General features: G+C 41.5%; 1 protein-coding gene across 3 annotated transcripts in view; it reads left to right on the plus strand.

Annotated features, from left to right (window-relative positions):
* The window catches only part of SLC41A2 (solute carrier family 41 member 2), a 107,649-nt gene extending 103,897 nt beyond the window's left edge, over positions 1 to 3,752 (plus strand). For all 3 annotated transcript variants that reach the window (XM_075938644.2, XM_006137993.5, XM_075938628.2), the window contains exon 11: positions 1,336 to 3,752. In XM_075938644.2, coding sequence (XP_075794759.1) covers positions 1,336 to 1,521 — 186 coding nt within the window. In that variant the 3' untranslated portion in view covers positions 1,522 to 3,752. The remainder of the gene's footprint in view (positions 1 to 1,335) is intronic.
* The last annotated feature ends 20,903 nt before the right edge of the window (positions 3,753 to 24,655 follow it).

Consider the following 24,655-nt stretch of genomic DNA (forward strand, 5'->3'; position numbering starts at 1 on the left):
AGCTGGAAGCGGCGCGGGTCTGGCCCGGGTGCTCCGCCGCTCAGCTCAGCGTCTCCCTGGTCTGCAGACCAGGGAGACGCTGAACACAGCGGCGGAGCACCCGGCCGGACCCGCGGCGCTTTCAGCTGATCTGGAAGTGGCCGCGGGTCCGGCCCTGGGTGCTCCGCCGCTCTGTTCAGCGTCTCCCTGGTCTGCAGACCAGGGAGACGCTGAACAGAGCGGCGGAGCACCCGGCCGGACCCGCGGAGCTTCCAGCTGATCTGGAAGCGGCCGCGGGTCCGGCCCCCGGTGCTCCCCCACTTTGCTCCCGTCTCCCTGGTCTGCTGGCTCCGCCAGAAGACCAGGGAGACGGGGAGCAGCTTTTCTCGCCCCGGAGAAGGCGGGCGGCGGGACCAGGCGTCCCGCTGCTCCAGTTCTCCGGGGCGAGGAATCCCCGTTCGTAACTGCGGATCCGACATAAGTTCAACATGCAGCCCGCAGCCCACAGCCCATTTGTTTGCGGCCCACAGTGCAGTTTGGGTTTATATGTGTTTTAGTAGTTAAATTTCTGAACTCTTGTGAAGCCAAAATAAAAAAGTAATCAATATAATGGTCTTCTGATGATATGCATTTTAGTAGTTACATTCCTGGACTGTCATTGCTCATTAAAAGTGCTGTCATATGGGTAGAAATCGGGTAAATATTGCATTTTATTAATATCAGCAGAACTGACTTAAACAGGGCCTGTGTGTTGTGTAGTCTTGCCTTAATTTTTGTATTCATGCTGGTCAGTGTGAAAGAAGCTATTTGCATATATTTGCACATATATGCAACCACACTTAAGTTGCGGCCCTTGGCATGTGCTGTGAGTATCATTGTGGCCCCTGGGGCTTCCAAAGTTGAGTAGCCCTGGTCTAGATAATATTTAGTTCTTATATGAGTGCAAGACACTGAACTAGATAACCTCTTGAGGTCCCTTTTGGTCCTACAATTCTATGATTCCACCTTTTTAAACAAGGGTGAAAGTAATCTGGAGTTTGTGGGGAGAGGGGTTTGAATTCCTCTTTCTTCACTCCAGCAAGGCATTAACTGGCCTCAATGTCTACCTTTACACCCAACAATACAACATAGAATGACTTTAAATGGTACTGAGCATCCACCTCCTCCTGCTGAAGTGTAGCGTGCATCTCAGATGCTCAGCACATCTTAGAAATCAGGCCTATTAGCCTAATATTTCTGCTAAAATAATCAGCAGTGAAATAGATCAAAGTTAACATTTAAGGTGAGATTGTCAAAAGTGCTCTAACTCTGCTCCCACTGACTTTGGTTTATCTTTTATTTAATGTTCTGCCATAGGTGTTTACTTTGTTATGGATTGCTGACTGGATGGTGCACCACTTCTGGAAAAAAGGAAAAGATCCCGACAGTTTTTCTATCCCTTATCTTACTGCGTTGGGAGATCTGCTTGGAACTGCCTTATTAGCTATGAGTTTTCACTTTCTGTGGCTCATTGGGGATAGAGATGGGGATGTTGGAGACTAAACATTCAGGTGGACATATTAATTGTTCCCAGTATATTCGGAAAAAATAGGAGACAACCATTCCAGTTGAAGGATTTCAAAAACAATTTTCTATTTAGTATAGGTAATTAAGGTGGCACAGGAATGATTTTATGGCCTTAATTTTTTTAAATAAATGGAACAGGAATGATTTTATCTGATTTTTACTCTGAAGATGGAGACTGTTTCCATTTGAAAACATCTGATCAGAGACAATGAAGCATAGACTGACTGTTTGCCAGCTATTTTGTATTAGGAAAAAATGGAGTATTTAAAAAATGAAAATCATGAAATATCATATAAACTAGAACTGTCTTTAATTGACAATAAATGCAAGGTCAAGAAGAGAGATGAAAACAGATCCATGGCTTATTTTGTCTTTTTTGTCCTCCTTGGGTGCATCTTTCAAGTCACAATACAAAAAGGTTTTACTGAGTCAAAATAATTTCCTTCTCACAGACACTTAATTGATGTGCTCCTAACCTTCGCATTTTTAGGATTTCTTCAGTTGCCACAGGTTGTACATCAATAATAATTATTGTTATGATATGGGCCCTCATTTCTCAATATTTTGACACATGCTTAACTTTATGCACATACAGAGGAACTACTGGCATGTGTACAGTTAAGCACTTAGGGTGCATCTACACAGCACCCTTAGCTCGAAATAAGCTATGCAATTTGTGCTACGCAAATTGCATAGTTTACTTTGAGTGCACTTTGAAATAGCTTATTTTGTAATTTGGTGCTGCCTACAAAATAACTCGCTATTCCGAAGTGCCCCTTAATCGTTGTGGAATGAGGGTTACCGGGATGTTGGAATAAGCCATCCGTTATTTCAAAATCTATTTCAAAATAATGGGCTGCTTCAGTAGACACAGAATAGCTATTTTATGGTACTTCCAGCATCCCGAAATAGTTCCACAATATAGACATACCCTAGAGGAATATTTGGATGATTGGGCCCTTCCACTATGTAGCAAGAGAAGCAACCTATTTCTTTTGCCCCTGTATCTTCCTAAACCAGTGGTCCAAGCAACATGTTTAGCATGATGCTGCACTTACCTATAAATGAGGATAAGGTTTCTGTGGAAAAATGTATTTTTAATTGGCAACTGGAGAAGCTTCTAGTATTAATATAAAAAGTACTGTTATGACATTAAGGTTGTGTCAGTATTCTATTATAATAATTTTTTCAGGTGTTTGGTTCAGTTGTAAATATTTACCCAAATCAAAACTTAGGAAGGAGGGGGTTACAAGATTATGTTGCTTCTTTTTCAATTTTTAAAAATGCATTTGGACTGTTTGAAAGTTTGTTAACTTTTAAATATATAGGACCAGATTGTGCCAGGAACTTTTAACAGAAATCAACATTATTGTCAATAAGGATTTCTATTTAAAAATTGTGGCAGAATATAGTCTGTAGAGAAAGAAATTACTGGCTGAATGCTCTTTATATTTGTTTAACTCAAAGCTTAAAACTTGAAGTTTGGCAAGTGATTAGTCTAATGATATTTTGAAAAAATATATTAAATTGTCCAGGTAATATTTTGAAAATTGGCTACAATTCAAGCACACAAATGTTTCTAAAATTTAAAAATCCTAAATACATAAAAAGTCTAATTACATAATTACATTAATCATTCTGATTAATTGTGTAAATATTATAACCAAAAGTTTAATTTTAGGCCTCCAAATTTGAGACATCTACATCTACATTAAATTCTAAATCAGTATTTATCCTTATCCTGCAAACATTTATTCATGTGATTTTTATACATATGAGTAGTCTCTCTGAATTTAACGGAACTACTCAAATTCACAAAGTTACATTTGAGCATAAGTTTTTACAGAATTGAAACATTAGACACTTAAAAAGTTAGCTTGCAAAGCTGCTGAGCTCTCTAATCTTCATGGGAAAACAGGATGTTTGCAACTCCAAAAATCAAGCCAGTTCTTTGGGTACCTGGACATGGATTTGTATGCCTAACTTTAGGCAATCTCATTTGAAAATGTTTACTTAAGGTTTTTCTTAAAATTATGACTATATATTGACAGATCAGAGAGGATCATAATACTGTAGCCTTCTGTTTATGTAAAGTAAGGATTAATATCACTTTAAGTTTTGTTTTTTGATAGCTTGTATTAACGTTATTTAAATTAGTTTATTGTAATATATATTGTGAAAATATTATTAAATAGTTTTAAAACAGGATGGCTATAACTCAGTTTGTTTGACTTCTTTAAAATACTGTTTTTATGCTATGTTGTAGATCAGGGGTTCCCAAACTTTTTGACACGGGGACCAGTAAATCCATTCATGAGCTTTCGGAGGACCAGTAACATTCATTTGCATATTTTCATATTCATTAAGCAAATGACGAATATGCAAATACGTTGGTTTTGGTCCTCCCAAAGCCCCCAGGGCCAGCTTTAGCAAAGCTTTTGATACGGCCACCTACAACATTCTTACTAGCAAGTTAAGGGAATATGGATTGTAAAAATGGACTGTAATCTAATAAAACCCTGCACCCTGTATTGAAAAGGGGCTCATTTATTTTCAGAAAGCTGACACCATCTTTGGAATTTTTTATCCATATTCTCATTCCAGATGGTGAATGCACTAGGTTCCCTCCATTCTGACACATTATAGTGCCTTTAAACTTCACTGTCAGCAGTGGGGATATTTAAAAGGCACTGCTTTTAAATTTTTATTCAGGATCTGCGTGTGCCCTGAACTGTCCCGCTCCCCGCTGGCCGATTCTCTCCCCCCTCCCCTTCTCCTTCTGCCCTGGGCCAGCCCCACGGTTCCCGCCAGCTGATTCTCTCCCAATCTCTCCTGGAAAGCCCTGCTGCCCCCGCCAGCCCTGCTCCTGCCGGCCAATTCCCCAGCCAGCCCCGCGATCTCCCCCAGCCAGCTTCACTGCCCCCACAACCTGGCCAGCCCTGCTTCTGCCAGCCGGTTCCCCTCCCTATCTCCTCCCTGCAGCTCCATTGCCCCGACCCTGCTTCCCTGCGGCCCATATCCAACCTCCCCTTCTCCCTTCACAGCCAGCAATTAGAGCTCACCTGGTAACCCTCACTATGCCTCTGCCGGGAGCCTGAAACATATGGCTGCATCCAACCAGCCTGGCTGAGGGCTTGGGGAACCCGGCGCTGCAGGGGCAGTCCGGGAGCCCGGAACACCCTGGCAGCCACGCTGAGGCCTGGTATTTTTTTCTCGCAGCCCGCTACCAAGCTGCGGCCCATAGTTTGGGAAACGCTGTTGTAGATCCAGAAATAATCGTAGAATATAATTCTGGTGGAACTATCTTGTTGAACTACATTGTCATGGCAAACATTTTAAATGGAAGAATTAATGAATTTTAAAATCCTCAATTGAGCTGCAAAGTTCTTTAAATTATAAAAATAGTTTCTTTGCTGCTTTGAGATACTTGAGTGAACAGTACATACATAATATACATTTGTATTGCAGTATTTATTATTTGCTGATAGTATTATCCATGATATGCTAAGTCTTTTCCAGACAAACAAGAAGGAATGACACCTGCCCCGAAGACTATTCTATCAAGAAAGACATAGAGAAGGTATGTCAACACTGCAGCAGGAGTTTTAGTTTGGGGAGAGAGGCCTATGCTAAAAACAGCAATATAAACATTGCAGCTGGCTCTCAGTGGAGGGAGCTGAGTGATGAGGGAATTTTTCAGTGGTTACACATTTACACACAGGGGGAGGAAAGGCGGGAGCTGGCAGCACCAGCTCCCATTTCTCTTTCCCCACTCCCCAGCAGCTGCCTCTGTATCAGAGGCAACAGCATGGGAGGGCAGGCGGCTCCGTGGGAGCTGGCACGTGCAGGGGGCCAGCTTTTGTAAGTATGCAATATGGCTTGTGCATATTGGCTCCCACCTGGCCCCTGCGCTTTTGCCTCTGATACAGGGAGGAGGCAATCGGCTTGGCTCCCACCTGCCCCCTCTAAGGCAGCAACGCGGGGTGGGGAGGAGGCTCTGTGGGAGCCAGCACATGCAGGAAAGCTGGCTTACTCTGCTTCATAAGGGCAGCATGAAAAAAGAAGGTACAATTTTAGTTCTGGTTCTGTTGAGTGGTGTGTTAGAAAACTGAGGGCTCGCAATATCTTGCTATTATATTTGGCCACTCCCTAGGCTGCTATGAGGGAACACAACCTCTCAGTTCACAGGTGTTTTAAGCTTCCAGAGCCTGAATGGAACAAAGCCACTGCCACCCTCTGGGGATCCTGGGGCATAATTTAGGGGTATTCTGTCTGGAACCCTTTCCTGAGGATTGGAACTCACTGTCCTGTTGTCTAGCCTCTGTACTAAGTGCTAGCCCTTCAAACTCCCCCATGGTGTATACACACCCTCTTTTGGAGTTCCACAGAAGGTGAAATCTTTCAGGAAGCACATGATAGCATATCGCACAAAAATGTTTTGCATCAGATGTTAATACCATTGCGGTGCTTCTATAATCTTCCAGAAGACTCTTAGATCAGCTTTCCCAGGGGATCAGTGACCTCTAGCAGGTTACTTTGTTGGCAGGTGACTTCACACCTGATAAACCAGTTTGGGATGGAGCCAGTTGATTGTTTACATCTGCTCCATTTCAATGAGAGAGCAATCGAGATTTAACAAGCTGCTCTTATCTGACCTGTACCAGTACCCTGCTGGAATTTCAATCCAACATAGAGGAAAAGAGCCACGAAAGAAATCCCATGGAGATTCAAAATAGAGTTTATAAAGATATATTCAGAGTTCATAATCTCACACAATAAATTGAACAGACAAGTTCCCTAAATCATCACACAAACTTTCTATGTAACCATAACTCAATAACTGTCAGGTATTTTTTAAAAAATAAGGTTTTCTCATAAGTACTTTCTTTTTTTAAGGAATTTAATACAAGTCTCTTTTCCACAACTACTTGACTCCCAGATATATCTCCTACTTCACCTGTTCCTCTCACCTGGCATGCAGAAAACACAGATGTAAATCTGTCTGTCCTTTCCCCTCTTTCATTTTACTGACTGCTTACATAGCATCTCACTGCTTTGCTCTTGGTAGATACTGCAGGTTATTACAGGTTGGTGGAGGGAATGGTTGCAGGGTTGAGCAAAAGGGAATCTATCCCAAGATTGAGCATTTCATGGATATCCAGAGAATTGTGCCAAGCCCTATATACTTCATTTAACAGAGTATGTGTGTAGCTATAAAGGTACACAGATCTTTTATTTTCTAATTGTATTTTATTTTGCAAAAGAAAAAATTAAAGTGGAATATTTCCCCCTTCAGGTTACTTTCCCGTTGAGTTCTACAGTTCCCCTAAAGTACTTGAAGTTACAGGTGTTTGTAGCTAGAGAGATTATTATCCTAGCAGATTGTAATGGTGCAATAACTGAGTAGTAAGCCTCAGTCAAAAAAGCGAGTCCCCCTTGTTTTCTTTATTTGTAAGGCAGTAAGATTCTCCTTCTAAATGTCTGTCTATATTCAGACATTTTGGTTACTCACCTAAAACCCAGTATCAGTCAGCTATTCATTTTACTCAAATAGCTAAATCAATAAATTAATTTTTTTGTGTTTAGTATCCTCTGGGCAAGCTTTTTTTTATTCTAGTCTTTCATATCCACGGATCAGATTACCAGGACCTATTTGTTTCTGCTGACAGAATCAGAAGCACAGCTGTCTACTCTCAGCCTCACAAACCTTGGATAGGAGTGACACAGCTGTATTTCCTTAACTACTCCTAGTGGCCTACATCTTTTCTCTATATCTAAATTATTCTTAGTTTAAAAAATAGGTGGGTAGGTGTTGAACTGATGTGAGTATCACTTGGAGCTCTGAAAGGTCTGAACCTTTTTGTCATGTAATATAGAATCTTGATCTTGGTAAGTAAAGGGAAAATATTTTCTTTTAAAATGCATTTAGCTATACTTTTACATATATAAACTCAGAAGTAGATTAAGGGAGATATGTCTTTAAAAAGTTTTAAAGCTTATCATTAAATACTTTTGAGGAATTGAATTATTATTTATGATAACAGTATTAACTTTGTAATTACCTAGTTGGGTCAGTTCCATGTAACATGCTACACTGAGATGGATTTTATGTTTGACTTAGTTAGAATAGCCATCTTCTTAGGTATGGGCTTTGTTTTTACTTCATTATGTTTTGTTTTATTATATCCCCTTATTTTCTCTTCCATACTGCTAATAAAATATTGTCCCATCTTTTGAAGTTAGTGTATTTAAAAGTATGAAAAGAGATTTTCTAGCTTTCATGTCGCTTCAGTACTTAGAACAAGCTGAATCTCTGCTTCAAGGATTAAAACTGCCACCATAGTTTGTATAGGCTTGCGGCCCAAAATGGTGGACAGATTCTAAATCTAGATGTATATGTTGTTTAATCTAAATCTGGAAGATATATTGTATTAATTTAAATGAAATAAATGGGCTAAAGGTATTAATGTAAGCCTGTCCATTGTCAGTGTCTGAAATTCAGCATCATTAAACAAGGTCCAGGAATTTTTATATAGAGATCCCAGCCTGCTAAATGTCATGGCGAACACACTATTGAAAATCCTTTGTATGTTTTATTAAAGATACAAAGGAAGGAAAATCAGTTAAAGCATTTGAAATGCAAAACATTAAGGATATCCTGTTAACAACATCCCTTTTTTATGAGAAAAAAACCTTTTGACATTCCTCTATATGGAATCAAAGATAGTTATACCTGTCCTTTCAGGTAAAAGACAATAAATTAGTTGATGTGAACTGGAGTTGTTGCTGCCAATTTTGCTTCATCTGAGGTGGTGTTTGGGATTCTGCTAAAGCTGATAGAAACGGCGATTTTATCTGGAATCCTCTCTCTGGCCTGGTCTGGTCAGGACATCTCTTAGGGTCAGAAGGCCCAAGTTCTCATGAAACAGTGAGAGTGACAGGCATGGTTGCAAAGCTCACTCCAGTAGTTTTTGCCAGGTCTCCACTTCTTTTTCCCCAAAGTCTCTTTCTTTCAGAACCCAAAAAGGAAGTGATGGATGGAATAGCCCATCTGCTCATTATTTTGTCCACCAGTTAGGCCTAATATCTGACACATCAATTTTCATTCATTTATTTCTAGTCCCACATCTGTTTTTTATCAATCATTATTTCAATATATAGTCCTTGAAACATATTAGTAGGTTCTTTTTGCTTTGACTAACTCAGTTTTTCTGTCTCTTTTTCTTGTCACATCAAAATTTGTAGGATATTGTGACATCTTATGGACTTTCACATACTTTATATGGTTCAGTTCACAATTAGAATAAATTTGTATTACGACAGATAGTAACTGGTTCCCTATAATTAACAGTTTCAAATATAGCATCTGGATGCATGTGTATGAGAATTCTGAAATGGAATTATATAGAAAAAATGCTGTTACAAAGAAGAGAGAGCATGTCACTGAAGATAGGAAAAATTGACAGCACCCCATTATTGAATAACTATATGGTTCAAAAATGACAGCGGTAGTTTTAGACAATAGCAAGTGTTATATGTTTGTTAGCAATGCAAAGTGTGGTGAAATGACTGCTTCTTTTTTCTGGGGTTATGTAATTAATGATTTTTTGGTTTTATAAACATGATTGAGTTCTTACACTTCTGATCAAAACTAGCGTTTGCTCTCCAAGTGTCCTTTTGATTAGCACTTAGCTTTCTGAACATGTATGGGTAACTATAAATCACTCTTCCATATTTATAAGTGGTGGATGCAAGATTTTAATCAGAAATGGTGCATTTCTGCATGAGGAGTTCTGTCTAAAGATCATGGAAATCTTTTCATGGATTTTTAAATGGGTTTTGGATCAGTCTGATACTGTTCTGCACTGATGTTCCAGGGACTGTAAGATACAAGTGCAGCATGTAGACAGAGGTATCTAAAATTTTTGATGCAAGCTCAAGAGGTGTAATGTACCCCAGAATAATTCAGTGATATTAGTAAAAGATGACAACTAGATGTGCAGAGAGGGCAGTGGACAGCAAAGGCATGAACATAGAACAGAACTGGATGGAGTTTAGATGCCCTGCAATAGGCAATTTGATTTCTGTTTTCATGTCACAGCCTGTTGGCAGCCTCCTTTATGAGGAGGGGATTGGAGTTTAGAATGCACTGTGCTTATGGCCCTTTTTGTGAATTTGGTCTTATAATTGAAAATTAATTCCTCCTTTATTTAACTTGCCCAAACCTATATTTGTATATTTGGGGAGGGGAGCGGGGAGTGATTTCTGGCTTGGGGAATATCCTCTGCAATGGTTAACAGTATCAAGCCCCTCAAGTCCAGACAGTTCAGGAAAATATTTTGCTTGGGATTTTTATTTATTTATTTAATAATATTTTTGCTCCTGAATGGGCTCCTGAATGACATTCTTGTCAGGTATGTAAGATAGTAATTGACTTTCTTTGTCTTGAAAAGTTATATTTTTAAGTGCTATACTAAACATTCTGTTGTTGATCTGGGATCCTAAACATGAATCTAAAATGTTTAAATAATCTGGAGGCATTAGATGTCCTAAATGTGTGTATTTGGGAGGTAGTCTGATTTGCAATCATTCATTAGGTTATTTCCCCACTTAATCAGCATCGTTATAGGCACTACCAGAATACAAAGATATCCAGTCACATACTGGGACCTCACTATGTGCAGACTGTATGCACATAACATAAAAAATGCTGGTTCCTACTCTAGAGAGCTTACATGTGCCACAATGCAAATGCTGGACAGTAAAGAACCTTTTCAATCCAATGTATTAAAATACTTTGTGTCACAACAAACTTTCAGAAGTGCCTCAAATATTCATAGTGTATTCATTGCCAGTTAAATGTCCTAATACTTGTAATGGGTAGGCATACTAATAGCAGTGCTCATTACCTAACTAAATATTGAGTGTGTGCTCTTTATGTCCTGGAGTTGTTATATTCCAAGATTTTTATCGTAAAGAAGCATATCTGCTCTACATTAAGTTTAGGAAATGCACATCCCTGGGAAATGTGCATATCATATTGTAAGGGTCTGAAATACCATCTGTGATTAGGGATGTTAAATATTGGTTAACTGAATAGTTGATTAACCTCATGAATTCTTATCTGTTAGTTGATTATTCTATAGTCCTCGGGGGCAGGGCTGGCAGCCAGTGCAGTCTGGCCCCACTTATGAGGAGCCCTCTGCCACTCCTTTGTATCAGAGGCAGCAGCGCGGGGTGCCAGGTGGGAGCTGATACGCAAGGGGAGCCTGTTTAAAAACCAGAGGCGGCAGCAGCAGCGCAGCGTGGCAGCAGCCCCTGTCCAGGGGAGGGGCTGAGCTCCTGGACCCAGCACGAACTGGAAGTGAGCCAGGCTTCCTGTCTTCCTGACTTTTAATATGCTTTAAATGCAGAACCTCAGCGGGGCGAGGTCCTGGACCTGGCACAAGCCGGGACTGAGCCGGGCTGCTATCCAGTCTGCTAAAAATTTACTGGCAAAGGGGAGGGAGAATTCATGTAATCTATAGCACTAACTTATAAGCTTTTGCTTATTGATTAATCAACTACACTATTACATCCCTAGCTGTGATTTGAACAATAACTATCAATTACTACTTGTTCAAATTGCACACATTTTTGAAAAATATCAAGCAAAAATAAGCCCAGAAGAGAGCCTGAGGATTGTTTTATTCACTTTTTGACAAAGCTACTAGAACTAACTGTCCCTTTTGGTCTTGGCCGTTACTATCCTTTTTGCATAATCTGTATTAGGTTGCATGTGGAAGGAAAATATTAGGAATGCCACTAGGACTGTGTTATGCAAATTATTGTTGAAAACCTCAACAGCACATGCTGAGAAACAGAAATTGAAAGCCCTGGTAGCTAGGTTGAACATACTACAGCCATTTATTGATATTTATGAGAATAAATGTGTGTGTGGCATGTTTGTGATGAGCTGTAATTGTAAATTACTTTTAAAACAAGAAATTTAATACTTATGATTTTTAAAATAAAAATTCATTTTTTTTAAATCATTAATTTTTATCCACTCTGGTCCTGTGGCACCTTAGAGAGTAACAGATTTATTAGGGCATAAGCTTTCGTGGGTAAAATCCGGTATTATTCATCTGATGAAGTGGGTTTTATCCACAAAAGCTTATGCCCTGTTAAATCTGTTAGTCTCTATGCCTAGGTCTACACTAGACCAGGCAGATCATCTTAAAGTACACCATCCAGCTACTCAAAATGCATAGCAGGATTCGGCTTATCTTAAGCTGAGCCTCCTCAGCGTCTATGCCCAGAGGCAGGCAGACACTGCATCGGGGGTGTGCGGAGTCGGAGTTCCTCGGAGAAGTGCTCCTGAGCCAGGGGCCTGGCCCAGGTCACTAGCACACACCGCAGCTGCTTGCTCGCTCAAGGGGGAGACCTGCAGCATGGCTCCCAAGCACTCAGGCCGGACCAGGCCAGGCCACACAGATCAAAGTCACATGGTAGGCTCGTGGGCCGGACAGGCTGGGGGTGGGGCCCAGAGGCAGGCGGATGCTGGTTCAGGGGACATGCAGGGATGGAGCCACCCCAACCTGTATTTCATGGATCAGTCATGTGGTCAGGGTTCCTGGGGATGCAGAGTGATGTGATGATATCACTTTGCTGTCCCACAGAAAAAGTTTTATATATATATGAGAGAGAGAGAGAGAGATCCTGTGCCTTGCACAAAGCCACTTGGCACTGAGGAGGAGGAATGGAATTCTCCACCTTAAGCAGCTGACCACCTCCACAGCCACTAGTACTATAGATTCAAGGGAGAGGCATTCATGCCTCCCCTGTTGCTGGTATGAAGTCACTGGAATATGTGTCACTCTGGTGTCCTCTCTATACACAGCTATGAAACAAGCACTCCTGTGCAGTTATGCTGTAGCATTGCTTGGGCTTTCCTATACTGTCTCCTTTCTCATGTGAGAGAGCTACACTGATCCCATTGCTCTCAGGGCTCTCCATACCTTCAAGCACAGGTTCCTGTTGGGTGCAGTGAAAGGTGTTAAAATGTATGCTTGCTGTTTGGGTATTAAAACTGTATTTAAAATATTTATTAAGATACATAAATATTTAAAAGCCTTTTCAACTAGGACACCATTACGCTACATTAATGTTTAATAGCTATATAATATACACTCAGGGTGTGTATTTCAGTTAATACACCTTTTGGAATAATGTGTCGTCTTCTGAACAGTAATGGTAAGAGAAACAGATCTGAGCACTTCTGGCACTCATAAGCCCAACAGCATGTATTTATTTTGTACAAAATGATAATTCAGCTAATCAGATGGCTGGTTGGCCATTATTAACTGAGATCAGCTTTAACAATAATTCAGCCAGTCTAAACTGGCAGTACTGCAGAACTGCAGTTATTAAGCTAGTCTCTGTGGACCTGACTCTGAGAGGTGTGGGGTAGCTCGTGGGTACATTAGGGCACATGTGGAAAAAGAGGCTATGATAGACTAAGGCACTCAAATGTGTTTTCAGTCAAAGTGAAGCTCTTTACTATGGACCAAATCCTGTAGTTCTTACTCAGGGCCCATTCTTCACTATGCAGGGACATCCCACATAAGGGAAACTGGAGGGAGTTTCTTTTCCCTTAAATTCTTCTGTTTGAAGGGCAAGGCTTGCAGTCCTGTTGATGGGGTTGGGGATCGTGCCTCTAAATCTATAGATCCTATGTACTCCAGATAGGTTCACTGTCTTTTGTCTCCACATTGCTTCAAGCGCCCCCTGGACTGCATGAATCCATTCTACCCTTCCCTCATTCTATTCCCCAGAACTAGTAGCAGTTGATCTATGATAATGGGAGAAGGGTATAGCCCAAGTTACCCTGTGTATTTTGGGAAGAAAAGTTTGGCAGAGCTACAAGCTCTCCATGCCTTCCTCACTTTCAGATCTAGGCTATGTCTACACTGCAGAGAAAAGTCGGGAAAAAAATACACAAATTGCAAACCACAATTTGCGTATCTTTTTCCATTTTTTTTCCAAAAGAGGCTTTTCCAAAATTTAGCCCATCTACACGGGGCTAAGTTTTTTGAAAAAAACGTCCTCTTTTGGAACATCTCTTATTCCTCTCACCAAGACGAATACTGGGATGCCGAAAGACCACGTCTGCTTTTTCAGAAACTGTTCCAAAAAAGCGGACGCGTTCCTTGGACACGGCAGAGCTTTTTCGGGATACCTCCAGTATTCCGGAAAAGCTCTGTAGTCTAGACATAACCCTAAACATTTGGAGAGGAGCTTCCATGCATTTGGGGTGGAAAAGGGAAAGCACGCCATGGGGTCAGTCTTCTCCATAGCAGCTTGACCACATTTGATTCCTTTAATGGAAAAAATGAGAATCATGAGGCCTTGATGCCTTAGTCAAAATTGCTCCAAATTCATTAGTTTTATCTGAATGTAAAGGCTGTGGGATCAGAGCTAATAGTACAACATTCTTTCTGTGCTACTCCTATAACAGTCATTTGGTAATATGAACTACAGGCAGTCCCCGGGTTACGTACAAGATAGGGACTGTAGGTTTGTTCTTAAGTTGCATCTGTATGTAATTCGGAACTGGCGTCCAGATTCAGCTGCTGCTGAAACTGACCAGCGGCTGACTACAAGAAGCCGGAGGCAGAGTTGCTCTGCCCCGGGATTCCTGGAATCAGCCTCTGAGCAGTGTCAACAGGCTGAATCTGGACGCCAGTTCCAACTTACATACAGATTCAACTTAAGAACCCCAGGCGTCCCCAAGTCAGCTGCTGCTGAAACTGATCAGCAGCTGATTCCAGGAAGCCCGGGGCAGAGTAACTCTGCCTTGGGCTTCCTGTAGTCAGCGCTGCTCAGTTTCAGCAGCGGCTGACTTGGGGACGCCTGGGGCAGAGCAGCTGGGGTGCTGCTGGGTTGGTCCAGTAGCGCCCAGAGCGGCGCTGCGGGACGGCAGCGCCCCAGCTGCTCTACCACAGGTGTCCGGAGAAAAGCCTGGACTGCTGGGGGGGGGGAGGGAGTACTAGCTGCGTGTCCCCCCCCCCCCCCCCCGCCCCCAGCAGACCAGGGAGACGCGGACGGGGGACCAAGACGCACCGCGGTCCCGCCGCCCGGGTCCTCCACGGCTTTGCTCCGCATCTCCCTGGTCTGCTGGAGAACAGCAGACCAGGGAGATGGGGAGCAAAGCCGCGGAGCACGCCGGCAGCGGGACAGCCGTGGCGCGTCCGGGCTGTCTGCTGCCCGCGTGCTCCCCGGCTTTGCTCCCCGTCTCCCTGGTCTGGGGAGACGTGGAGCAAAGCCGCGGAGCACGCGGACAGCCTGGACGCGCCACGGCTGTTCCGCTGCCGGCATCCTCAGAGGCTTTGCTTCCCGTCTCCCTGGTCTGCTGGTCTCCAGCAGACCAGGGAGACGGGCAGCAAACCCCATTCGTAACTCGGGGACTGCCTGTAGTTACAGAACTCTCCCCTGCTTTTAAAACTTGTTTCATAAAGACATATTACTACATGGTCTCTAATATACCTGCATTATGAATTGTATCGAAAACTCATTGGTAGGCTTTCCTTTTCTGGTGTGGCATGAGGCTCTTAGCTGTAAATATGTTCTTTTCAGCTGGTTTCCTCAGTTGACTGGGGTATGTTTTCAGTATCCTGAATTATCACCACTTATATTTGTGGCTATCCAATTTTTTTATTTTAAAGAGGGCATATAAATGTGGTTGAAAAGTTCTAGTAGAATGTTCTGCTAGCAGACAAGCGAAGCATCCCTCCCCACTGACTGGAAATCACCAGTAACCTGAGAAGAATGTAAGAGCACTTCAGAATTGTGGTGTCATTTTGAGTGTTAATCAGGGGGTGAGGGCAAATACAGCAGGCCAACAGCCACTGTGGGCCCTGAGGCAAGATGTGTGTGTGTGTGTGTGTGTGTGTGGAGGGGGAGGTGGCTCTTTGCCCCAGAAGGGGCAGGGCCAGAGCAGCCAGCCCTTAGTGCCACCCAGACCATGGCACATTCCCCTCCCCTCAGCCTTCAGAGCCTGGCACAATGCTCGGGCAGAAATTCATAGGGGCCCAGGGTTCCAGCCACTGCTGCAGTGGCAGTGGTAAGGAGCCCTGGTCCTCTTTGATTCGCCAGGCCCTGGGGCAACTGCTCCCTTCCTCCTCCCCTTGCCCACTGTCCGCGGGTCTGGCAAAATGTCAGTAGTACTTAGTTTGTCAAAAAATAGTACCTAGTTGGTATCTTTGGTTAAATACACAAGGGCCTGACTTTTGGCTTTTTGTCTAGAGATGCAGAGGATCCATAGCCCCTCATGTTTTCACTTGGGTCTTTGGCAACTATGAAATATCAGGTCCAGAAACTCAGACCCTCAGATGTTACTGTCATTTCCATGGGAGATATGTGCCTAAATGCATTTTGAGAATTGAGGCTTAAGGGTCTTAAGTTGGGCACCCAATGTTCGTTAAAATGTCTTTCAAAATATTAGCCCAGAATACTTAGCCAAGGCCGTGTGGGTATCTGCAGAACAGATACTGAACATGCTTATCAATTGAAGGCATGGCCAGCTCAGCTACTGAGCAGCTGCTGACCTAAGGAAGAGGCATTTGAAAGAGTCTTAATTAGCTAGGGTGACCGTAACCATAGCAAACACCCCCTCCTGCTTCCCCTCTCCCCCCACAAGCTGAAAGACTCTAATTGAGCATAACTTTATACCTGCCATGGAGACATGGAGATATGTTCAGAGCAATGCTGAGCAGAGTGATATAGGGTGTTCTATGTGGATGGGGCCACACTGGGGAACATCCTCTAGAGGGGAAGCTGGAGGCAGGGAGAGGCTAACATGGACCAGAGATGTCGAGGGTAGGTAAGGTAGGGGAGTACCAGACCTGGGGATGTGGGAAATCCAAGTGAGGGGGAAGCCAAAGATGGGGGAGGAGGAGAAACTTGGAGAGGGAATGAAGAGGAAACTCTTTCTAGGGAGCAATGATGGCTTTTTGACAGGGAAGAGAAAGGGAATGAAAGGATTTCATGGGGATTTATGTAAACTAAGTAATGCATATTTAATATATAAATCAGGATATTGCACCTCTGGCATGAAATGTTCAGATTTCCAAACCCACAGACTGAAGAAGTATAGGCAGAACCCTACTGTTGTGATTTCTAGGCCCCTGTAGTAACCATTAGACACACTGCCTACTCTTCGGTCTCAAAATGCTCATTTTCCAATTGATAGTGCTTATAAATTTCTAATACTGGAAAAGACTCAATCAGGTGATCTACAACATGTTCTAAAGGTCAATGCATGATTATTTGCTTCACTGTATGCTGGAATGTTTTCTCTAGTCTAATTTTAAACCATGTAGTGATGATGCTTCCAACACTTCCTATGGGAGACTTTCACAGTCGGTTATTTCTCAGAGCTTGAAGGTTCTCCCATTTCCCCCTTATTAGTCTAGTTTAATTTTCCTCTGTTTTGAATTTCACTCTCTTGCTCCTATGTTTAACCCATATATTGCTAACTTCAATTAAAAAATAATTGGGGAATTCTAATCTTATTTCTCTTAATGAAGATGGGGAGTTAGAAGCATCTGCTGTGGAAGTGATATAGATTGCATATAAAATATTACTGTATATTCTGTAACAGTAATGTATTAATGTTCCATTATTTAGTGTACGATGGGTAAGATGTTATAACCCTCCATCTGACTAAAGCCAAAGGTCTTAATCGTGCATGGTTGCAGAAGTTGGGGGACAAAAAACGCCCCAAAATTCCTATTTGTAGACAGAGCACATTACTATGTGGCTGTACTATGCTTTTTCTGATTTGATTTTTTTTCCCTGCACTGCTGCACTCTCCTCCGTGTATGTTTTTACAGGACCTAGCACAAGATAGCACTCGTGGATTTGGGCTTCTGAGTGCTACACTAATACTATTGTCTAATGGCAACCTGGGAGCCCTCTTCCTAGTTCAACACCCCTAAATTCCCACAGTACAATGTTAGTTTGTAATCACCACTACAGTGTGGTATAGTGGATAAACTATATGGCTTAAAACCACTGATCGCTCAAATCCAAGTAACATAGATGGTTTTTAGTGGAGCTGGTCAGGCAGGGGAGGAGGAAGTGAGGATAAGGCTTCCATGAATAAAGCCAGGGAATATTTTTAGCGAATAGTAAATTTGCTCCAAAGTGTATTTTGGGGGTACCAAAACTGTGAATTCAGCAAACAATTTTGACTTTTAAAAACTGGTGGGATTTAAAAAATGTCAATTTCAGAAGTGTTTAAGTCCCATTTTCAGAAGTGATATAGAGTCCTACATTACATTGTCAATAAGGTATCTTTAAAATTTTTATCCTAGTACTCTATTTGGTTAAAAAATATGGAAGGGGAGGAACAAACTGTTAATATTCTCCTTGACTTTTTCTGAATTTATTTCTGAAATGTCAAAAACTCCTTGCTGAGCAAAAATATTTTCATATCATTTGTTCTCAAGTGGGTTTTCCACTAAATTTTCCTCCTATATCTAAAATGTACTCTACAAATAGCAAAAACCAAGCAAATAACATCGTCAAAAAGGCAAGTCTAGCTTTCTAGAAATGTAAAGCAGCATAAAATATTTCCACCATGGGAAGGCTATCTAACTTTTTAAATGGGAAGGAAATGAAAAAAGGTTTTGATGTTCAAAAGCTGAAATTTTGAAAATTTAGATTTTTGTTATATCTTTTTAATTGCTTTGTTGCCAATAAATTTAATACAATGAATGTCTGTTTTTCCCATTTTCTTTAGAACTTTTTACTTTTGTAGTTACTGCACATAAACTGAGACAACATGAGAACTCATTATACAGATGTTTGTCCTTATTAACATTTACCTAATAAATTCACTTTTCTATATTTTGTAAATATCTATAATTACAAAATATTTCAGTTTTTTATCTTTCAGTTCTCTGCTCTAACTTTTCATAACTTCTCTACCTGTTGGAAAACTATCAAGTGACAAATAGCATTCAGGACACATGGGTTCTATTCTTAGCTATGCCTTGACTTATTGGGAACAAGTCATATCACCTTGCTGTGCCTCAGTTTCCCCATTTGTAAAATGAGAATAATGCTCCTGAATTTATAAAGTGTTTTGAGACCTGCTTATGACCAGCACTGTAAAGGGGCATTATCAAGAGTGTTCCAGTATTATTGCTATAATAATTTTGCCATTTGGTAACTTTCAAAAGTTGAGAGATTATTGTAAAATTGCAAAGTTAATTTCACTTTTTTTCCCTGTGTTTTTGAGGTTTGGAAAACCAAACTGAAATGTATTTTTTTTTTCAGCCAAATTCTTGTTGGGATGGGGATGCTATCAATGGGGGGAACAAACTCGTGCAGAGCGAAAGCAGGGAGAGTAAGCTCCTCCAGCCTTTGGCTGGGGCTGCGGGAGATCAGAGCTCCTGGAACTCTGAGGGGAGATTCTATTCCTCTGATGCTCATAACTCCGGTCATATGAAGAAGTGGGCTGTGCCCACAAAAGCTCATGATACCATCTACATATTTTGTTAGTCTATAAAGTGCTACCAGACTATTTGTTTTTTTTTTTTTTTTCTGTAACAGACTAACTCGGCTACCCCCTGAAGCTTCTGAACTGTACCTGTTTGTTTTCTGTGTATATACTGTCTCATCTGAGGTTGGTACAGTGCAAATATTTTTCTACCTTTCTCTCTGTGTGATACTGCAATTTATCTTTATGATTGCAGGTTTGCTGAAATTGATAGAGACTTACAGAGCTGAGTGGTTGTTTCTTTGACCTATATGCTGACAGAACACACGCATGCTTTGTTTTGTAATATAATCCATGCCATTCTTAACTACCAAGAGAGATTGAGCAAAGTAATTGGTATAGCAACTAGAGCTTAGGTATAGTTTACTATTACATCTTTCACACAGATAAACTAGCCCTTAATTATTTCTCTTCCTGACTGACGCTGTGGAGAAATAGACTCGTAGTATTTTGCAAGTTCAGTATTTAAAACATGTGAGTGCTACACAACTGCTATAAAATTATATTCCCATAATTTTGCTGTTAATGCAACTTTTAAAGTTGCATTACAAAACTAAAATGAAATTGTAGGCCCCACTAACCAGGCCATGAGGGATAGCATTTGGCACAGCAATTAGTTTGAAATTACCTTCAAAATTTTGTGTAAAATCCATTTGGCAGTAAAAGTTTGCTAAAGTTATTTATTTTTAGATATTGGATCTATGTATTACATCAGTCATGGCCAGGTTTTAGCCACACCTCTGAACTAGTCATAATACAGCCATCAAAACTTGCTCCTTTTAATAACCTAGGGCTACGTCTACACTGTGCCTCATTTGCATCTCTTATTGCGCAACAGTGCACAGTGTAGTCGTAGTCTCAGTGTATGGTCGCCTCTTTCCTTAGTAAAAGAAGAATATTGAATGATGCATAATATAACTTGCTTCTAGGGGAAAAAAATTCTGTCACCCATTTTCACTGGCTCATGACAGAGAGCAACAAATGCCAGGTTAATCCACATGGCAGCTTTCTGATCTGGAGCACAGAGCTCTACTGCAGCCTCTGCATTCCTCTGGTACAAAATTATTGTTGGTGCCAATGGGAGTTCCATATGCTGAATGACTGTAGAAGACACAATAAAGATCTGTACTCTGAATGAGATTGCAGCAGTCTTGCATAGAGAAGATTTTTACATTGAATTTATTGCTCTTTTTCAGCCAGCTAAAGGATAAAAGGATGTTTTGAAAAAGAAACAGATGCATTTGCAAACTCATTGGAAACCTATAAATATTTTTTCTTAGCCAAGTGAAAGCTCTTTTTAGCTTCTTGATCTGTTATTTCAAGTGCTGAAAACTAGGAAATGTGTTTCCTGGCTCTGGTGACTGATATACTCAATATACATGTGATGATGCTGGTGTCTACAGTAATGGTCACTATAAAAACCTTGGATAAATGCTTTGTGTTGTTTGAGCTCTTAAAAGCCCTTATATCACAAGGGGAGGAAAAGGGTGAGATGGTCAGGCAGGTTTTAAAGAGCTCATTTGGACAAAATCAGCCCCACCCTGGTGCATCTCTGAGGCTTATTGTACCTGGAGGGGGTGGCTCATTAAAAAAGCAGGATCCGAGCCCAGAAGTGGCAAGTGGAGCCAGAGATCCATATGCCCAGAGAGCAGGAGCTGCTTACACGTGTAGCAGAGAAACTTGGGCAGCTGCTTGGGCCCTGTGGAGAGGGCGGAGATACACCATCTTTGCCCTACTTTTCACTAGAGCCAAAGGTACCCAGCTCGGACCGCCAAACACTCAAGAGATTGGGAACCAAACTCCATTTTGCCTTTTGCAGAGTGAGTTGCAAGATTATTTTGTTTCTCTCTCTTGTTTGGACAACTGTTGTGCCCTGGGGAGGAAGGGAGAGCACTGCCCCCTGAAGACTGCAAGGCTGATCCCAGAACTCCACATAGTGTGACAGTCACACCTATAGTCAGAGGGGGACAGCTGGTATGAGGGAGGAGCCTCATGATGGGGGATCAGAATTTATGGTGTTAGGGGCAGCGGTGCTTGAACAATTTGTATAGTGGGGGCACTGAGAATCATTGAACAAAACTGTAAACCTTACATATGATAGGAGTCCCTTCATGTTAGGGGGTATTGCTGGACCCGGGTTCTAGCACCTATGGGTAGGGGCACTATGTTCCAGAAGGTGTTGCCTTCCTGACAAGATGTAACACCAATGTCTTGACTATTTGGATGCAGTGAAGAACCTAGGGCTCCTCACTCAATAACCCCTGACTTAAAAAACACACACACAGTTGTCTTGGCTAAGTTCCAGTATAGGTAATTGCATTCTTCAAGTGATTGCATTCCTCTTTTGGTGGACGTGTGGCCCACGTATGCTCACCAGAAACTTTTCCTTCTGTGGTAGCCATTGAGACAGTTCAGATGCCTTCTGCTGCTGTTAAGGTTGCCAGATGATTTCAACAAAAATACTGGACACACTTGACATTACCTCACAATCTACATTCCATCTTACTTAGAAAATACCGGACATTTATATTTTCTCAATTATATTTTCTCAATTTGTTTCCTGAACAGAAAGCTCAAATACTGGGCTGTCCAGTTCAAAACCGGACACCTTGCAACCCTAGCTGCTGTCTGTGTCAGTGCAAAGGGTCCGCCAACCCCAAGAACCCTCCGTTTCTTCTTACTCTCCTTGACAGCTGCTGGAAATGTTCTTGCATTTGCAAGCTCTGTCAGTGTGCTCTATTTATTCTCTTATATTATTATAAAGAATTAGCGTTAATAGTTAGTTGGAATTTGTCAGGGTTTCAGGTAATTCCAGTGCTGAGAGAATGTCAGTCACCAGGCTGCAAGCTCTGTGCCAGTGAGTGACCAACAGAGGATTCCAAATTTGCCTGGGCTGTAGTGTGGTCTGTGTACAGAAAAGGTAATCCCTCTACTTGTTTACCTGCTCTGGAGCCACCAAAAGTGTGATGCACATGTGCAATCACTCAAAGAAGGGAAAAAAACTATTTACCTTTTATAACTGTTGGTCTTTGAGCTGTCTTGCAGATGTTCACTTCAGAACCTGCTCTCCTACCCTTCTGGAGTAGAGTTTCTGGAGAGAAGGTACTGAGGGGACTCAGGGTTGGCTGGGTCCTTTATGTCAGTGTTTCTCAAATTTTTTTTTAAATAAAGTACCCCTTTTTTTAAAAAAAAGAAACCCCAGTACCTACAGTTTTTAGACACACAAATTTTTTCTACCGTTGCAACACATTTGTTTAAACAACTTAATCGTAGCTGGGTGGGCGATGAAATTTTGGTACAAAAATAATAAAGCACTGTAAAACTTAAAACAAAAATTCAGTTTTCTCCAAATTTCAGTTGTGTTGATGTACCCCCCCAGACTTCTCTCAAGTACCCCTAAAGGTTCCCGTACCACTGGTTGAAAAACACTGCTTTATGTCAATGCCAGTAGCAGCAGATGGCACTTGAGCACTTAGCACTGAAGGGAAAAACCTTTCTGGCAACTTTGAGCAGGACACACATGTCATGAGTGGAATGGACACGTGCAACACCTCTTAAAGAACAATAGTTACGAAAGGTCAGTAACCGTTTTTCTTTTCTGTTCACCTAAACTCCCCAAGCACTTTCAATAGGAAATAGTGTTCTTCATTGTTTGCTCTAAAAGTGGGTGTTGTGGTGCCTTATGCTCCTAAACAGCTGCTGTGTTTCACCTCAGGAATAGTTTTATTTTAGTGGTGGCATTAGCAATTCTATAAATACAGGACCTGGGCCCACTGTTAATGAAGCTGGAGAGTTTTGCCAGTGGGATCAGACGGAAACATACTTTGAGAATCTTTAGGCTGAGTGATGCTCTATAAAAATGTAAAATGTTAATACATTTCAGAGCTCCTCCTCAGTGGAATGTCCGCAAACTAAATTGGGAAGGAAGTACACTATAGCTGAGGTGACTGAGGTAGGGAACTCAGTCTATATCTGCCTGCAATAGACTTTATTGACAACCCTTAGTGTAGTCCAGCCACAGGTGTGCAGGGCTATTTGTGTTGGATTTATTCTTAACAGGAACTTGTAATGAAAACACTTCTACTAGTTCAGTAAGGTTAGAAATGTTTAATAGGATCATACAAGTTGAACCTCTCTAGTCCGGCAACATCTGTGATCCGGCATGATTTTAGTTGACCACACCCATCAGAGGTATACATCCGGCTAAGTTGCCTGTGGTCCTTTAATGGTAGTTTATAGCCACCACTCCTGGCTCTGTGTTGTGTGCTGTTAGTTAGATTTAATTTAGCCTTACATGTCTCCTAAGAGCCCAGCATGCAGTGGAAGTGTTGGTAATGCTGTTAAAAGTAAGTATATTTTTATGTTGTATGTATTTCCTTGTGCCAATACAGTAAAATTGTGTAACAATTGTGAAATAACATGTTGTTATGAAGAGAGCTAATTACCCTTGGCTAGGTGAAGGCTTATGGTACTAAGCAGCACTGCAAGTGCTCTTCTGTTTATTCACCTTAGCGAAATACAAATGAAAAGAGACCTACTTGCTACAAAAAATATCGACCTCCCATGCTTCTGCAAATTCTTTGATTTGGCACTTGGCAGGTCCTGAGGGTGCTGGATTAGAGAGGTTCAACCTTTATAAAACAACCTGCAATTTAAGAAATGTAGTACTGCTTTAAGTGAGGTGAGATAAAGCAGTGTGAGGGTGAGGGGTGCGTGCATTTGTTATTTCTGATCTGGGTCTGCCAATCCTGCCTGTTGTATAGCTGTAGCGTGGCACTGAGCCCAGACATTAGATGCATATACTGTCTTTGTAATCTGAGCTGATGTTGCTGGCTTCCATTCAGTGGCCAGACCCTTTGATATTAGAGAAGGAATTTGGAGAATAAGTTTGGGGGAGTCAGTTAACTTTATACAACTATATAAGGATACTAGTGAGAATGTTGGAGAATTGCTGCAGCTGAAGGGATTGATCCATCCACACTTTGTCAAGAGGCTTAGTGGAATTTCTGGTGAAAATTTGCCATACCTTAGGTTGATGCCAATATATTTCAACATTGAAATGTCCCCCTCCCCTGAAGAGGATGTCACAAAGTTGATGTATGGAATTTATTAACACTAGCTGAAAGTATATTATGCAGTTTTTCTATGTGCTGTTGGACAGATACTGCTTTTCCCTGAAGAGAGAAATTTAAGGCAGTGTGGGCAAAGTGAGCCCTCTGCATACAGTGTAGCTTGTAGAGTGTTCTGAAATGTTCACATAGCTGATATGTTTAATGAAGCAAAGAAATATGCATGCTTAATGTCCATTTGTGGTTTCTGTCTCATTGATTGTTACCCATTACAAAGAGAGCTTCCCCAATTATCACCTCTAATATTAGTTCACAAGCATTTACCTCCCCCCCCCCATCCCCTTTCTGTTCTGAAATTTGATTTGTCCTTTTCATGTGTTCATTTTTTTTTTATTGTATCCCTTTGTTATATATGGTTATGCCAATTTTCTTTCACAATTTGATCTGAGGAAGAGGGTCTGGCCCACAAAAGCTCATCACCTAATAAACCATC

This window comes from Pelodiscus sinensis, chromosome 1 (genome assembly GCF_052426305.1).
Source record: "Pelodiscus sinensis isolate ZL-2025 chromosome 1, ASM5242630v1, whole genome shotgun sequence".
In the NCBI taxonomy this organism is placed as follows: Eukaryota; Metazoa; Chordata; order Testudines; family Trionychidae; genus Pelodiscus; species Pelodiscus sinensis.